Genomic DNA, 17800 nt, shown 5'->3' on the forward strand with positions numbered 1-17800 from the left:
GAGCTATAATTAGCTCAGCTGTCTTATCCTCTGCTTCGCACAGAGCTACGGTTATGCATGTCCAAAACACTTGGACTGGACGTGCGCAAGAAGCAGCAAATCGACGGTTCTTGGGCCTGATTGACCGGGCAAACGTGAAATTGCAAGCACCGCCGATACAGAAGTGGCCAATGCCTGGATTGGATTGGAGTGGTGGTAGCTCACACACTGTGCCTGTCATGGATCTGCACAAAATGCCTGCTTGCTTGCATTGGATGGATGCTGTCTGGTGTTTGTATCGCAGCGCAACATGCTGTACCCAGGCGACTAAACGCCGTGCTCTCCGGACGACCCCGTATGGATCCAATGGCACTCCGAATGGCCTCGTGCTTTGGCGCCCTCACGAACGTGTTGACGCCCATGGCCTGTCGTCTCTTCTCGTCGTCTCTCCCGATACCCGCCCGGCCCGTGACACGTCGCTCTCCTGCCCAATGATCCCCAGGGTTTCATCGAATGCCGAGTCAGTGTGACAATCGTCGCAAGCCTCTGCACGCTGCCTCTCCTGAGTGCTGCAGCTGGACCAATGCTCGGTTGCACTACCCGCAAGCTGCGCAGGTTCATTGGCAAGACATGCCGCTGTACTCGTACGACTCGCCAGGCCTCTTGCAGCTCCCGCACGCACTACGTATTCCCCAGCACAGTGCGCCATCTGCCAAGAAGCAATTGTGCAGATTAAGTCCCGGACAAATTCAACACAGCCCAGGGAGCGAGGCCGCAAGTAGCCACAAGATTCGATCAAGGAACGGAACGTGGACGGAGTGCAGGCAGGTAATCATACTGCACAGCCACGTCTTTCTTGTCCGGCTACCTTAGGTAGCTTGGCGTCTCTCCGATCGACAGAAGTTCGGTATAGCTCCGAGTTATGACGAGCCTTGTTTATGCATCGCTTGACAACACTCGTGTCAATTATATCATCAAGGATGATTTTGCTTTTTTAGAACCAAGAAGAAGAAAAACAAGAGAGAGGAGCCGGTTTGTAATTTGCCCTTTGCCCTTGACGTTGATTACGGCCCTAGCTGAGCACGGAACTGTAGCCAGCATAAGACAGGGATGAAAGGTTCAGTCTAAATACTGCCAAGTTTATTACATGTACATGTATCCAGTCAGGTTGTTTCACGCTGACCACTCCAGTGAAACTGTCATGGCCCAGAACAGGAAGGCGAAAGTGATGGGCAATGAAGATTGATGAGATGGACAAGGTTGATATCTAAAGAAACCCATCATATGCATGACCTAATAGAGGTCAATACGATATATAGCTCTGGCGCTACGTTAGATCCAAGGAGGGTATAGTAGCACTCAATTGAGTTTGCTAGTCTCCAATGCCCTAAAAAGAAGCTCCTTCTAGTGCTGCTTTTTTTTTTTGGCCGGTGCACTAAATGGCAGCTCAAGAACCCAGGCGGGAAATAGGAGGTTGTATCTTGTATCCGCGGGCCGCCTATTTCGGATGAGACAATGAGAGACAGTCATGACGTCAGGAGGATTTGCAACCCAGAACAAAGAGAAGCAGCAATCATCTTCAATGGCGGACTTTGGCGGATTTCGGCACTTGATCGACACTTTTAGAAGAGTTGAATGCAAGTGGAAATGCATCAAAATTACTCCAGAAGAAAGGAAGAAAGGCGAGGGAAAGTCCATTGCGTAGAGGTGCTTCTTTTCCTCGGTAACGAGAGTACCTGATACAAGCAATTGTCACGGGGAGTCACGACCAGCAGCTGCCGCTTTCGTGCTGTAGAAACATCACATGATATGTACCCTCGTTTAGAGAATGAAGTTGATTCAATTCGGTCAGTCGAAAACCTGGCGATCCTTCGTGATGACCAAGCCCGTGGGAAGATGTCCAAGGAATTATTCCACGACATTTCGGAACAATGATCCAACGAACCGCCTGATTCTTGTTATAGGCAAAAATCAGCTGCAATCCCGAGTACGCGCTCCAATGACGGCACACGCTCACCTCCGACCCCGCGATCTAAATCTCATCTCGTTTAGTCCATCACCACGTCTATCATCGAATGGAGCACTGGCTAACACGGGGTTTTACTATGAGAGCAACGCTGCTACCATGCGGTGAAACCCCAAGGCTTCGGTTTTGTCCCGAACCCCTCAGATCAGATGTGATTGGCATGGTTGATTTGGGTTGAAGAAAAGCATAAATTGCCCGCCCCCGCGGTCCAATCGGGGTTCTGGGTATGTTGTCCATCGAGGACGCAAAGAGAGAAAGGGAATCAGGAGAATAAAATCGGAATAATGAAGCCGGACTCTCTGTTGTCGGCGTTTGCGCTGCTGCTCACGGGCATCAATGCCTCGAGAGTCGGCATCCCTGGTGGCCGACCTCGTGAGATTGTGCTCGACAGCAGAAATGAGAAGCTTCAGGATATTGTCACATGGGACGAATACTCTCTTTATGTCCATGGGGAGCGTGTCATGATCTTCTCCGGCGAAGTTCACCCTTTTCGTCTACCCGTGCCGTCTCTGTATTTTGACTTGTTTCAGAAGATCAAGGCACTTGGATTTAACACGGTATCGTTTTATGTGGATTGGGCGCTTTTGGAAGGCAAGCCGGGCAAGTTTCGTGCCGATGGCATCTTTGACCTGGAGCCTTTCTTTGAAGCTGCTACCAAAGCTGGCATTTATTTGCTGGCTCGCCCGGGGCCTTATATTAATGCCGAAGTGTCAGGAGGCGGATTTCCCGGCTGGCTGCAGAGGGTCAAGGGCATTCTTAGAACTGATGCTCCTGATTATCTACATGCCACAGACAAGTGAGTTCAACTGATTTCTAGAGACGACTATCTTCTTTTTTTCGGCTAATAGGCATTATGTGTAGTTACATGGAACACATCGCCTCGATCATTGCAAAGGCGCAAATCACAAACGGAGGGCCCGTGATTCTGTATCAGCCAGAGAACGAGTATAGCGCCGGCAATGCGGGTGTTCTGTTTCCTAACAAACCGTATTTCCAATACGTTATTGACCAGGCGCGAAGTGCTGGCATTGTTGTCCCCTTAATCAACAATGATGCTTTTCCCGGCGGCACAAGCGCCCCTGGTACAGGCCTTGGATCTGTAGATATCTACGTATATCTTCCCGTGGAATGTGACTTCGAAGGCAATATGCTAACTCATTGTAGGGCCATGATGCTTATCCCGTTGGTTTTGATTGCGTATGTCGAGGGAATCGTCTCCAATGTGAAGGATTGTTACTAACCAACCTGAATAGGCCCATCCTTATACCTGGCCAGAAAACGGGCTGCCTACTACATATCATTCGCAGCACCTCAGTATGAGCCCAAATACACCGTTTTCTCTTGTCGAGGTAGGTATTGTTTGCTTTGTTGTTCACTGTCCTTTTTAGTACCATCTAACACTCAAGACAGTTCCAAGGCGGTTCCTTTGATCCGTTCGGTGGATGGGGCTTCGAACAATGCTCTGTTTTGGTTAACCATGAGTTTGAGAGAGTATTTTATAAGAATAATTATGCAGCTGGTGTGACCATATTCAACCTATACATGGTACGTACTCTCCCATCAGCACATGACACTACATATAAGGTAAGCGAAGATGGTATTGACACTATCAATCCAGATATTTGGCGGCACCAACTGGGGCAATCTCGGCCACCCTGGTGGTTATACATCATATGACTACGGATCTGTTAGTGTTAAAAGACGCCCTAGCTTCAAAATGACCGAATACTGATTGATTGATAGAGTATCAGAGAGGACAGAACCGTCGACAGAGAAAAGTATTCAGAGCTGAAATTGCAAGGCCAGTTCCTAGAAGTCTCCCCTGGATATATGACCACTACTCCGGGCAACGTAACAACAGGTGTATATAGCGACAACCAAGACATTGCGATAACGCCACTCTTGGCAGAAGAGAGCGGCAATTTCTTTGTGGTACGCCATGCAAACTACTCGAGTACAGAATCGACGTCGTATACGGTCAAGTTACCGACTTCTGATGGGGAAATCACCATCCCTCAGCAAGGCGGCTCACTTACTCTAAATGGTCGAGACTCCAAGTTTCACGTCACCGATTACCCCGTAGGAAACTATACACTGCTGTATTCAACTGCAGAGATATTTACATGGAAAACATTTGCCGATAAGACAGTTCTGGTTCTTTACGGCGGCGCAGATGAGCTGCACGAATACGCTGTCAAGAATCCCTTTGCTGGCACGAAAGCCACAAAAGTCAACAAGATTGAAGGAAGCGGTGTTACCATCCACACTGCCAAGGATTTGACTCTTGTTCTTCAGTGGATGGCTTCCCCCTCCAGGCAAATTATCCAGCTGGGTGATTTGGTCATCCACATGGTTGGTAAGTGTCAAGCCCCGCAATAGCACTCGTTGTGTCTCGTATTCCGAAATAAACGCTGACTGCCGGCTGTAGATCGTAACTCTGCATACAACTATTGGGTTCCCACTCTCCCAGGAAGCGGCAACCAGCCCGCCTACGGCAGCTCTTTGATGAATCCCGCTGCTGTCATTGTAAATGGGGGCTACCTTGTTCGCTCCGTAGCGATTCAAGGCTCAGCTCTCTCCTTGCAGGCAGATTTCAACGTTACAACACCGCTAGAAATCATCGGCATCCCACAGGGTGTTTCTCAGCTTGTCGTTAATGGAGAAGAGCTAGACTACACAGTTTCAGAACTCGGAGACTGGATCACCAACCCAACCATTGAGCTTCCAGATGTCCAGGTCCCGGAGCTATCATCACTTACATGGTACCACTTAGACTCTCTTCCGGAAATTCACAGCAACTACGATGATTCCCACTGGCAGGTTGCCAACCACAAAACGTCCAACAACTCCATCGCACCTCTCAAGACACCCGTGTCGCTATACGGCTCAGACTACGGCTTCAACACCGGAACGCTCCTCTTCCGCGGCCGCTTCACAGCGTCCACCGCTCAGCAGCAGCTTTCCCTCACCACCCAAGGAGGATCCGCCTTTGCAAGCTCCGTGTGGCTCAACGACCGGTTTATCGGCTCATTCAAGGGCTTTGACGCCGCAGAAAGCGCCAACTCCTCCTATGAGCTCCATCACCTCGTTCGCGGTCGGCGCTATACCCTCACCATCGTTGTCGACTCCACGGGTCTCCATGAGAACTGGGACATTGGCCTCGATGGCATGAAATCCCCCCGCGGCATCATCGACTACGCCCTCACCTCCTCCAAGGGTACTCACGTACCCATCTCCCCCTGGAAACTCACCGGTAATCTCGGTGGTGAGGACTACCGCGATATTTTCCGTGGTCCTCTCAACGAAGGTGGCCTCTACTTCGAGCGGCAGGGATTCCACCTCCCGTCCCCTCCGCTTCACGCCTTCTCCCGCGGCTCTCCGTACAACGGTATTCCTCACGCCGGCATTGCCTATTACACTGCCAAGTTACATCTCGACATCCCCGCCGACAAATATGACGTTCCGCTATCCTTTGTCTTTGACAACACCACCAGTGCCGCACCATATCGGGCTTTGTTGTACGTCAACGGCTTCCAATACGGTAAGTACGTGAGCAATGTTGGCCCTCAGACCGAATTTCCCGTCCCGGAGGGCATCCTCAACTACAATGGTGATAACTGGATCGGCATTGCGCTCTGGGCACTGGAAAGCCACGGTGCCAAAGTCCCAGGGCTGAAACTCAAGAGCCGATCGCCGATCCTCACGAGCAGGAGCAAGGTAGAACTAGTCGAGGGGCCGGCATACAAGAAGAGATACGGAGCATACTGAGTATTTACTTGCTTCCCAAGACTAGGTTTCTCACAATTGAAGAAAGATCATCAAGTCATGTTAAATTCGAGCTTCTAATAATACAATGTCCAGCGTCCCTAACGGTGCCCAGACTGCGCGCAAAGTAAATGTCAAAAAGTATCCCTCCACCGCGTATTTGCCCCGTAAAATTTTTCCCAATAATTTTTTCTTTTCTCGAATACAAAAATATGCAAGATAGCCCACAAAAGAAAGGGTATCGAAAAATCTCGTGTGTTTGAGTCCCAAAAGGCAATGCTTGAATTAATGTACAAGGGCGCGTGGCTATGGACGTAATAGAAATGCCCGCCAAAATGGCAAATATAGAGAAGAAGAAGAAATACGACTTTGTGATGAGGAGAAACAGGCAGCGAGAGAAAGGGGGAAAAAAGAATAGGTCTCTGTGCCCGCAGATGAAACGACCAAAAAAGAGAGGATCTGTCGTCTTGAAGAGGACGAGTATGTGTGATATTAAGAACCAACAGTCGACAAGTATATCAATACCGTGAGCGAATGCGAGAAATAAAACAAATGGTAGTATATGTACGTGTAAGAACAACAACGGCCTGTTTCGGTAATGAGAGTCTGAAAGATATAAAGATAGATGCTTCAAGTACTCAAGGAAAATTCCAGATGGGGTCGAAAATTATCAATACCATGTTGCTACCTGTCGTAAGACAGTTTAGATTCGAACTCCCCTATATGTCGGGGGAATGCCGCGCGTAGGCTGATTATGTCTCGGAGAAATGGGACTATCCAGCAAACCATGCCCGCTGCGCCGGACGGCTTGCACCTCTTCAGCTTTCCTTCGCTGTGCCTGGGCTCCATTCCAGGAACGATGAGGTTGAGCAAGCGGCCAGCCAGATGAGCTGTTTGGAGACGAGCCAAAACCCGGCTCTCTGAATTGTGGCGGGATGGGTGGTGGAACACCAGAGTCCATGATGCCACGGGGTCGTGGAGTCCTTGGTGACGGTGTCCCAATGGTTGAGTAGGAAGCGCGGTTTCCTGTGCCCTTGTTGAGAGCCTTATTGTCCGGTATCGTAACCCGTAGTTCTGGTGCTGATGATCGGTCTTTAAGAGAAGATCTTCTCGCCTGCTGATCAGATGAATGGGTAGTCGCTGACGCTGAGTGAGCGTGTAAGCTGTTGTTACTCGCCGTCGCAGAGTTTACGAGGGAAATGGCCCGTTTTCTCTTTTCCGTGTCGACCTTGCTCGCAGAACCAATGTTCCCTGCAGCAGACTTCCTACGGGTCAAGCTCATTCTTGATGTCGCGGCTTCAGCAACTTGTCGAAGCGAACGGCGCTTTTTCAGCAATTTAGACCCATCCGAATCAGTACCCGCTTCGATGACGCTGTGAACATGCGCAGTGTTTTCAGGGGAAACCAGGTTGTCAACGCTCATGATGGTGTTGAGGGTTGCGCTGCTGGCGTCCATCTTGCGCGAAGCTGAACGAGATGCCAAGGCTGGGTTATTGTGTTTTTCATGGCGTTTTGTTCTCGACTTTGTAAAGAGGGAAACAGATTCGACGGCTTCTTTCGCCGTGCCATTTACTAGGACAGTGTTTCTCTCTCTTTCCCGTTCTAAGCGGACAAAAGGCTTATATAGCCTGCTGTGTTTATCAATTCCATCAACAGTAATCATGTGTGACATTGTCAGCTGTTCCAAAGTTGGTCGTCGTGTTTGGTTCTGGCGAATATAGCTGTTGTCATCGATACTTTTCGAGCTCGGGAATGAGCGTTCCGAGGCATTGGAGCTGTAGCCACTATCCGCTTTAGAAGATGCCCGGTGCGAAGATACAGATGACGCCGTCGAACTGAAGTCACTGTTGGATCTCCAAACCCCGATAGCCTTGCCACCAGAGCCTCCTTCGTTATCTTCAGCGTCGGAATAGCCCAAGAGAGGACTGGGGACTTTTGACAGCGGACTGGGCATCAAGTCATCCACAGACGGCTTTGCTTTCTGGCTTGACGGTTGGGGGCCCCTTTCGTTCAAGTTGAAACCGGAGATGGAGGCCAAAGCTCGAGACTCCGCTCCTGAGCCAATGACGATGTGTTGATTTTTGCGGCGCGCCATGTTCAGTTCAAGTCCTGAATCCTCAGGCGGCGGCTCGGTGCTTGATGCAATTTGCTGCTGGTTGACTTTGTCTGGTGGGCTTGAAGGGGGAGTTCCGTTCATAATCTTCAAGGAACCAAATTTAATACCCCCGAGCTGCTTATAATCCGACTCGCACGGAGTGACAGCCCGCTCCAGTGGCGCAAATCCTACCGACATAGGAGGTATGGACATGGGGGGCATGGAAAGGTGCCTCGGCGCTCTAGTGCTAGAGTTGAATGAATATTGACCATCTCCAAAAACTGGCTGGCTCTTCCGAGAACTTGACCTATCTGGAATCGAGAGCCCATCTTCTCGCCTTGGCCGCGTAGCGACGCCAGGCGTCTGAATAACAGATCGCCGACGTACTGGAGCGTAGATTGACAGGTCCGAGGTTGTTCTCGCAAGTGAGGCGCCCGCAATGGTGGAAGCTCGCCGTTCTTGGTGGTAGCTGTGGCTATGACTCTGCCTCCGGCTCTGGTTCTGGCGCGTTCCAGATTGGCTGCTCATGGCGGCCACCTGGAGCTCTTGCAAGAATTCTGAGCTTGACCGAGGCAGCTGCTGAGAAGCGTAAAATTGCAGCAATTCAGATTGCAGCGACGAACCTCTTTCCAAGCGATTGCCATGCCAGCTAGTTTTCCGTCAGTTTCACAAGACCAATTGAAGGAAGCCAACACATAAACAGACCTTTGCGTCCGTGTAAGAGGCCGTTCAGCATTGCTGTGCATTACGGAGCTCGTCCTGCGCATCTGGCTGCTTGCCGTCGAGTTTGCATACATTGAGTGCGATCTCGTGTCTGTTACGGGAGATTCTGGTAGAACGGGACTCCGCATATAATCAGACTCTCGCCGAGACAGCCGTCTGGAGGGCTCATACAGCCTCTCGATATAAGGCTCCCGTGCTACATCGCTGCCACATTGCGAATCCCTCGAGGAGAATGGCATAGACGCCGCAAGGTATGATTCCGAGATACGGGTGCTGCTTGACGCAGCTGCTCCCGTGGGATTCTGCGGCCTCGGCATTGCTCCATGGCTAGCCGCTCGAGGTTTAGACAGCTTCTGAGTAGGCTTCCGAGGCGCCTCTGACGACGGTGTATTCCCCATCAAGTAGATCGCCCCGGTGGGTATTTAGAAGAAAGGAAGAGAGGGGAAAGAGAGTGATGTTTTCGGAGGATGAGCGAGAATCGCGGGGGAGGGTCGAGGGAAACCACAACCAGGCCAGCTGTGTGAGATGCTCAGGTGTGGAATGCAGCCGTCGCCATGTCTCTCCAAACGTGGGCGCAGAATTCAAAACATGGGGATGTACGGGGTACTCGACAGGGGAATTTGTAGGAGAATTGTAAGAGAGCTCAACGTCAAGTCGCAAGTTAAAGGCGAAAAAAATGGTAATAATGTATGCAGAGCATGAGAAACAAAAAAAAAAGGTTTCGATGAGGGCGTAGCGCAGTCGGGTATATAGTTTTTTTCTTTTTTTCTCTCTCTCTTTTTCTCCCTTCCGTCTTCGCCTCCCAGAACCGAGGCGGCAAATCGCACCGTGATGCTTAAATCGTGGAGAGAGGGGTGAAGCTTTTGACCAGAGCGCCACCTCCGAATGTATGTTCTAAGCCGACGCCGTTGCGCCTCGAATCCGGTTCCGGCGTCAGTATTTTCGTCTGACAGAAATATCAATGGGAATCAGGTTGAAAGGGAGTCTGTTGGGCAGAGGAATGGCGCGTTGGAGAGCAGCTGGGTCGATGCGAAAAAGAAGTCTGCAAGGCCGCATAAACAATCCAAGCAGCCAAAATATCGCGACACCAGGGCCTGACGATGGCCTTCGCACATCATCTCCCACAGCAATTCCAACAAGCGGCTAGGCTATCGTATATGCGCTGCGGCGCTCCACAATTCTCGCACGCCGCTGATGGAATTGAGGCCGCTTCCTGGTCGACGATGACAGGGGAGCCCAAATTGCAACCGAAGCTACCCCTGTGAGATTGCCTGGTTGGTCGCATTACAGCCCAGAGTTCGTCACTCTGCATGTCTGAGACAAAGCAGATTGGATTAGCCGGTGTCCACCAGGGAATGCCGCCGGAGCATCCAGTCCTGTCTCTCGTCTGTTCCATTGTTCTGTTCTGTTCTGTTCTGTTCTGTTCTGTTCTGTTCTGTTCTGTTCTGTTCTTCTCTTCTTCTACGGAGCACGGGAGCACCTCCTCTGTCAACCATGGGGTGAGACGACGAAGACGAAAAGAAGCATCGTGGAAAGACCCATCAATTGCGAAAACCTTGGCAGCTGAAAGCTCGGAGCATCTTTCTCCTATTCGCCGACGGTTGGGTTTTGTCGTGGCCAGCTGGAGAGCAAGATTCGGGGCTAGCTGGTCTAGCGCGCTCGATAGCTAAGAGGGAGAGTCAGCCCATGGCATTCGAGGCCGAAATCCGGATTTGCAGCGGGAGAAGAAAATATATCACATCATCGCCTACCTGTTTTGTCCTGTCTGGTTGTCGTTGTCGAGGCTGGTTGGCTGGCTGTCTGTCTGTCCGTCCGTCTGTCCTGTCCCGTTTGGCTTGGTTCCATCTGTCGAAAACTGCCACGTCGCGTCCGCAGCCCAGCCAACCAGTTGCCAGACACTCAATTTCAATCGACGATCAATCGAGTCCACATCGCCAGTCAATCAATGAACCAGCGCTAACTAACGTCAACGACGGATCCTCGGATGCTGCAAGACCGGCGACCTCTGCGGGCACGGCGGTGCAAGATCTCCATCTGGCCTGCATGGCGTGTGGGGAGCTTCTCATTACAAACGGATCCCAGCACGATCTAGCGATAATTACCGGAGCCCCTCAGCAAGATCCGGCGAGGACGACGAGGTGCTTCTAATTTCAGACAGAACAGACACCGCAGGCGGCATTCCATGGCAAAGTCACAATGGCAGTGGAGGGCAAAGAAATGAGCAGGCCGATGACTAAGCCTCCCCCTTTCGCTGCTGCTACCTGCAATATCGAGTATACGAAGCATTCCCTACTAGCTGTTGCATCAGGCGGTTACAGGTAAAGGTACAGCACAAGCAATCTCTGGTGCTCGTCTCCATCACTGGAGCTACTTACTACCTATTAAACTCTATGCTGTACGAGTAGGTATTCGTACGATACGACGTGCTAGTACAGTAACTAGCCAAGGTAGCAGGAGTTGTTAAGACGGATCAATGGCTGGTCTAAAGAGGCTGGACCCAATGAGCCAATATTGCATTAGCGAAGTCTCATCTAGAAATCATCCGATGACAAACCTGCGGGCAAATCGAATCCATTCTGCTGACTCCCGCCCACATGCCAAAAAAAAAAGGAAGCAAAAAAGCATCAATGGGATCGTGCTGACCGGAGCCCTAGCAAGCGAAATCTCGGTTCCGCCCAGAGACATGGTCCCCCATTGACAGTGGAAATGCTGTACGAGTACTGTAAGGTAGCATTGCATCATTCGCTGGACGGCACGCGCGGAGAGAGAGACTGCCGATGCCGAGGGAAATTAGTTGGCTGAGGTGACGTTTGCCATGGTCTGCACCAACTCGAAAGTGGTAAACATTCATGTCTCATATTAGAGTTACCCTAGACCATCGTGAGAGTTTGGAGGCATGCCTTTTTTTTTTCCTCCTCTCTCTTCCTTTTTACTATATGCACGTTGACACTTTATTCTTTGACCTCTGACGTGATGCTATGATTTTACATTTCCATTATTAATTGGATGACAGGTGTTGACTTTCTCTCGTTTCTGGCTCCATATCGTTCGTAATATATTGTGATTTTAATAATTAAAGGTAGATTCGCCCAAGGCATGTAAGTGAGAGTGAGTGAGTGAGCATACAATGCGGAGCAGCTTTCCAATGCTATATTGACCTCTTCATTCAGCAGCTGTTGTATCATCCCAACTCCCACGGTGACGACGGCATTCGTAAATGGGACTAAATCATCTGCATGTCTCAAATCTTGCACGCCCAGGCTGAATTGGTGGCGTTGCAACGCTCGATGCCCCTCCAAGACACCGAAGCTCACTCTCTCATTCTCCAATCACGTACGTACAACCTTGGCTCCCAATCCAAACCTCATGCACTCGCCCAGCCTCCACGTCCACCCTGGAGCCGACGCCGTACGTCGTCTTTTCCCGATCCGCCTCGTTAGGATACCACAGTGTCATCTCGCCGTCGACAATCAGATGCGTTGTCAGCCCGCCGTGCGAGTGGGGAGGGTAGTGAGAGTTTCTGCAGCAGCGCATTAGCGACCGAAGCACACAGCCACCATTGATCTGCTGGCGATGCTTTCCGCAGAGCCCGAACGGCAGAGAATGAAGGGAGAAGACGAGGCTGCTACTGATCATCATCACACATGATTCAGCACCTCAGCGGTACGTATTATAGAGGAGAACGCCCGAAGACGAATGATAGAAGACACTTGACCATGTGCAGCAGACTGTTCACCTTGGTAGTAGTACTATTACAAGCGCTAGATAGATGGCCAATACGCGTATCAACCAGTCACGACGACCAAAGGCACGGCATGCAAAAAGAATCGGACGCTCTGATTCGAACTTACGGGCCATCACTCCAGGTAAAGACGTTGCCAAACCCCCACGATCTGACCTGCGCCTCATGCCGGTCACCCATCTTGGCGGGTGCGTGCTTTTTCGATTGCAGGCCGCGCCCCGCCGGGATCCTTCAAGGCGAGCCTTTTGCCTTTGTGGTGGACGCCCGTTTGGGCAGACCGGCGCTCAGACGAAGAGGCTGCTGATACGATACGGCGTGAGACGGTGGCTGAGCTCGGTCGGTCGTGTCTCGCTGGTTCTCTCGGCTCGGCAGGACCAAAGCATAACCGGCATAAGAAAGAAAGCACGCGAATGAAGGATGGGATGGGAATGGATGGTTTGAAGCCGCGGAAGTGGCAGAGGCAGAGAGAGAGGGAGAGAGGCAGAAGAGAGAGAGAGGAAGCGAAGATGGCGCTATTCACAGTGCATGACCTCACTGGCGCAGACCCCACCAGCCCCAGCCCCAGCACCAGCACCAGCACCAGCACCAGCACCAGCAACGGTGCCACGCCCCGAGCCGCAGCGCTGGGAGGCTTGGACAACCTTAAAAATTTGATTTCTGAACTGTGTCATTGATTGATTGATTGATTGATTGACTGACTGATGATGTTGACGGCCACCCAATGGATTACTCGTGATTGACATTGACCAACATCTCCTGAGTGAGTGCCTAGAATTAGCGAAGCCTCTCTGAATACAGGTACTTGACCATGAAACAATGACGAGCACGACCAATTACCTGCAGTGAATGCTCCATCTCCCCCAAAATCTGCCCAAGGCATTATCTCCGCCCTACGAGGCCATCAGGCCACCCATCTTTTTTCAGCTGGCACCGGTCCAAAGCAACCTAGCCTCAACCACACATGCATCGCAAGGGTTGCATTGGGCGAATCCCTCCCCCGATAGCCCTGCTTGTCAAGACTCGTGGAGTCAGGCAGTATACTGTAACCTCTTGTAACCTTTTTGGTGCCCAAGTTCAAACTCTCGTCTGTACCTATCTGGAGTAAGAGTATAGCCATACCGGAACAAGCGCCCTCAACTATGTGCTCTTGTCCAAACAGATTCTAACAAGATTGAAAGCCGGGGTCCTCCATCAAACACAACCATCCTCGTTGTCGCCCTATCAAGCCCAAGCCCAAACACGGCAACCAACCAACTCCACGTCCAGCCCTGCCAGACACTGTCACTGTCACTGTCACCCTGCCTGTCCACTCTACCTACTTGTCCTTCTCACTCCCCTCCAATCCCGTGGCTCGCATCCGACGGACGGCATGCCCGCTACCGCCAGCCTCACTCAACCCAGCGCACCAATCGCCGGCGACCGCATTGCAAGACGGCAAAGGCACTCCGTACGGCAAAGGCACTCCGTACGGCAAAGCCTCTCTTCCCTGCTCACAGGCTGGCCGGCTGGCTGGCCACGGGGACAGCGCCATAGAATGTGGCGTCTATCTGTCACTCCATATCTGTACTCCCTACCTCTACTCTGTACATACATCACCTGTGGTTACTCGTACATGTGCATGCCACCAGACGGCAAACGACTATTCGCGGAGAGCGGGAACTTGTAAAGCGATTGCCACTGGACCCTCAGCAGCAGCAGCAAGGCTGTGCACGCAGCAAAACACCGAGGTGGATATGCATACAAGCAAGACACCAGACAAGCCCATGCCCTCGAGTCAGGTATACCTACCTAGTACCTGTAATGCCAGCACAGGGCCAGACATCCTCGCACTGTCGCACTGTGCGCCCTCCCCGCCTGCCCGCCCGCCACAGCGCCGCACACCCCGAATCTTGAGGCTCAACAAGGCAAAGGCAAGCCGCTCTCGCACGGTGCGCCCCGTCGAGCCGCCCCGAGAGCCCAGTCAAAGCCCAGTCTCCAGCCTCCAGCCTCCAGTTCTCTCTCTCTCTCTCTGCCGTGCCGCGCCAAATTGATGACTGACTGCAATCCATGGAAGCCCTGGGATCCAGAGTCGCTCCACTAAAAAAGACCCTCCCAGGAACAACTTCCCAGTAAAAAACTCCCCCGGGGAGAGGCTACATGTACAAGTACCAGCACCAGCAATTCTCGTACAGCACGAGTAGGTACTCGTACGGCACAAAAAGTGACAAGTGCCGCCGCTGCCACTCGCTGCACATGCACAAGTACCCTTCGGGTTACAGCGAGAAGGGACCCTCCGCTAGCTTACCCAAACGAGAACCATTGGCAGCTGAAATAGCACCAGACCTCTTGCTAGTGAGCTTGCTAGTAGCGGCACCTAAATTAAGAAGCTGACCCGATTCCTTCTCACCAGCTCGTTTCGTTTTGCTTCTCTCTCTCGCCCTCTTCCATCTTCCATCTTTCCGCTCTCTCGAAACTTGTATTCTTGCGTCGATATTTGCCTGTTCAGACTGATTGGCGTATCCTCGCACAAGATAGATGCACAAATAATATAATAATCTCCGCCGTTCTACAGCTGATCCAGAACGGGGAACCGAGAGCCCGCCCTTATATAAGACAACGACAGGCGAGAACACACACGACAGAAACCGGGCAGCTTATCCCACGTCAAGGGCGGAAATCCAAAAGAAATCCCCATATCGACGCCATCCTCCGCCGACGTCTTCACCCTCTGATTCCGTTCACATTCTCGCCCCGGCCTCTGGTTCCTCGTCCGCTTTCCGAGAGCGGCTGGCCTTTGCTTGCCTCTCATGCGCTCCTCACCACGACAGCGACAACGACAGCGGTAGTATCTCGCTTCTCGTCCTTGTCCTCCTCCCCACCCCCAGCCAAGCCAGCTACCATGTCTCTCACCTGCGGGCTCTTTGTAAGTGTCCAGCCGACTTTAATTTTCCTTTTCCTCGTCCCTTTTCCCTTCTTAATATACCAACTCCTATCCTCTCTCCTTCTCCATCTACAGCGCCATGCGCAGACCAACCCACCACGCTAACACATGGCCAAACCTACAGCGCCGTCGTTCCAAGTCGGACGAGAAGAAGCCGCGGCGGACTCGCACCATTTCCATTTTCGACCCGAGTCTCGATGCCATCAAGAGAATGATCAGGAATGCCACCATGATCTCCCCGATACGGCTCGGTGATGGCGACCCGACCCTTTCCCGCCGCAACACATTGACACGCGAGCATTCCATGACGCCCGAAATGATTGCCATCCTGGAGAGAGTATACGACGACCTACGAAGCGACGAGCCTGAGCTATCGAAAGAAGCATTCATCAAATTCATCATCGACATCCAGGGCGAAACCATGGTCCAGCTGGATAAAGAAAACTACACTCTGGGACAGTTTCTCTACGTCTTGGCACACGAGTATCGCTGGGAAGCCATCCGGAAACCATCAGAAAAGGACTACTCGAAGCCCATCACAAACTACTTCATCAACAGCAGTCATAATACTTACATCAGCGGCAACCAATTGGCTTCAAAAACTTCTCCAGAGGCGTACATGAATGTCCTAAAGAGGGGCGGTCGTTGTATCGAAATCGACGTCTGGAATGGTGACGATTTTCTGGTCGGCGGCGAATCCAAATCCCCATCTGGAAACGGTCATTCGAGGGCCATTTCTGGCATATCCGGTAGCTCTCTCCCCTACGCGGCCGCTGCCGTCATCGAGAAGATGGAAGACAAGCTCGAAGCCGCCAAGGGCACTGCCAAAGGCTACCTCGGAAACCCAAGCGGCGGACGCTCAAGAAGCACCAGCACTCACAGCAGAACCATGACCGACGACACTTCATCCAGTTCCAGCAACGTATACCTTGCCCCGGTGGCCAACGTCTCTAGCGAAAAGTTGGAGGTCCCCCGCTTGTCAAGGACTCGACAGTCTCTGCCCCGGGGAGAGCCCATCGTCACCCACGGATGGACATTTACGACTCCCTGTGGATTCCGCGAGGTGTGCCAAACGATCAAGGACCATGCGTTTGCCCACGGCAATGACCTGCCCATCATTATCAGCTTGGAGGTCCACGCGGATCACAACCAGCAAGAGGTTATGGCGACAATCATGAAGGAGGTCTGGGATGACATGCTTGTCCAGCAGCCTTACGAGGGCTGCGATCCCAAGTTCAGGGTACCCACGTTGGACGACCTCCGGGGCAAAATCATGGTCAAAGTCAAGCGCGCAGTCGCCAAGATCAACGGCCCGCAAGACGTCACTGCGTCCTTGCCCGTTTTGCAGACAGAAGACGACGGCTCGACCACGGACGATGAGCGCGCCCCTCGACTCCGAGCAGCCGCTTCTTCCCCCGCCGGGGCCCTCCCTCAGCAGGATGAGAACGGCAAGGTGACGATATGCAAGCCCCTGAGCGACCTGGCCGTCTACACCCGCAGCGAGCGGTTCAAGAGCCTCAGCACCCCTCAGGCGAAGCAGCCCACCCACATCTTCTCCATCAGCGAGGACAGAATCCTGGAGCTGCACGACAAGTTCCCGCGCGAGGTCTTTACGCACAACAAGAACTTCTTCATGAGGGCCTTTCCTGCCGGCCGAAGGATCAACAGCTCTAACCCGGACCCGAGCCTCTTTTGGCGAAGAGGCGTGCAGATGGTGGCCATGAACTGGCAGAACATGGACGAGGGCATGATGCTCAACGAGGCCATGTTCGCCGGCGAGGACGGCTGGGTCCTCAAGCCCGCGGCGTACCAGGGCGCCGACAAGGCCAGCGTCACGCTGGACCACGCCGCCAAGCACACGCTGGACCTCTCCATCACCTTCTTCGCCGGCCACAACATTCCGCTCGAGGAGGGCGAAGAAGACACTTCGCGCAACAGGAGCGCTCTCCGGCCCGTCGTCAAGGCCGAGTTGCACATTGGCGAGGACGACAAGGACGGCCACGAGCACTCTTACAAGCAGCACACAAAGACAGCCAAGTCATCCAACCCTGTATTCATGTCCAGCTCGCATCACAAGGATGCCGGCGACAAGTTGCAGTTTCTCAACATTCCCAAGGTGGTGGAGGAGTTGAGCTTCATCCGGTAAGTTTTTTTTTTTTTTTTGATTACAAACCTTTCTTGGACCGTCGTTTTTTTCTCTTTTTCTTCGCTACCCCCTGTCGTCTCCCCCTTCCTCTCTCTCCCCTTGACCCGGGTCTTGCGCAACAGAGGGCTCTTTGTGTCACGCTCAAAATCGCCACAAGATAGCTAGTGTTGAGCTACACATTGCGCAGTATAGCGTGGTGCTCTGGGGGGGGCGACTGGCAAAATCGACCAAGCGGTCGGTGGTTCCTGTCCGAGTTCATCAATGTCGTATCTTTTCCCTCTTCGTGGGTGCTACCCAAAGCTCGTGTGAGGAGAGTGTGTGTAAGTGGTGTGATGTGCCTAGCGGTCAAGAGCAGCAGCCTTCGGATCCAGCTTCTCGGGTTCTGTTTGCGCAACTGCCCCCCC

The 17800-nt window shown here is 52.3% G+C and overlaps 4 protein-coding genes across 4 annotated transcripts; 3 read left to right on the forward strand and 1 right to left on the reverse strand.

Annotated features, from left to right (window-relative positions):
- Window positions 1-2289: 2289 nt before the first annotated feature.
- On the forward strand, window positions 2290-5773 carry Triagg1_10867 (CAZyme family GH35; the record flags this gene model as incomplete). Its single annotated transcript, XM_062894986.1, has 8 exons — window positions 2290-2801; window positions 2867-3116; window positions 3170-3202; window positions 3259-3354; window positions 3416-3550; window positions 3624-3692; window positions 3749-4361; window positions 4434-5773. 8 exons carry the CDS (start codon window positions 2290-2292, stop codon window positions 5771-5773), a joined length of 3048 nt encoding a protein of 1015 aa, XP_062750187.1.
- Window positions 5774-6473: 700 nt separating this feature from the next.
- Triagg1_10868 (uncharacterized protein) lies at window positions 6474-8662 on the reverse strand (the record flags this gene model as incomplete). Its single annotated transcript, XM_062894987.1, has 2 exons — window positions 6474-8514; window positions 8571-8662. The coding sequence occupies 2 exons, from the start codon at window positions 8660-8662 to the stop codon at window positions 6474-6476; spliced, it is 2133 nt and encodes a 710-aa protein (XP_062750188.1).
- Window positions 8663-12232: 3570 nt separating this feature from the next.
- Triagg1_10869 (uncharacterized protein) lies at window positions 12233-13004 on the forward strand (the record flags this gene model as incomplete). Its single annotated transcript, XM_062894988.1, has 2 exons — window positions 12233-12251; window positions 12541-13004. 2 exons carry the CDS (start codon window positions 12233-12235, stop codon window positions 13002-13004), a joined length of 483 nt encoding a protein of 160 aa, XP_062750189.1.
- Window positions 13005-15329: 2325 nt separating this feature from the next.
- On the forward strand, window positions 15330-17396 carry Triagg1_10870 (uncharacterized protein; the record flags this gene model as incomplete). Its single annotated transcript, XM_062894989.1, has 1 exon — window positions 15330-17396. One exon carries the CDS (start codon window positions 15330-15332, stop codon window positions 17394-17396), a length of 2067 nt encoding a protein of 688 aa, XP_062750190.1.
- Window positions 17397-17800: the final 404 nt, after the last annotated feature.

Source organism: Trichoderma aggressivum (assembly GCF_033847375.1).
Source record: "Trichoderma aggressivum f. europaeum strain CBS 100526 chromosome Unknown scaffold_090, whole genome shotgun sequence".
NCBI classification, from domain to species: Eukaryota; Fungi; Ascomycota; class Sordariomycetes; order Hypocreales; family Hypocreaceae; genus Trichoderma; species Trichoderma aggressivum.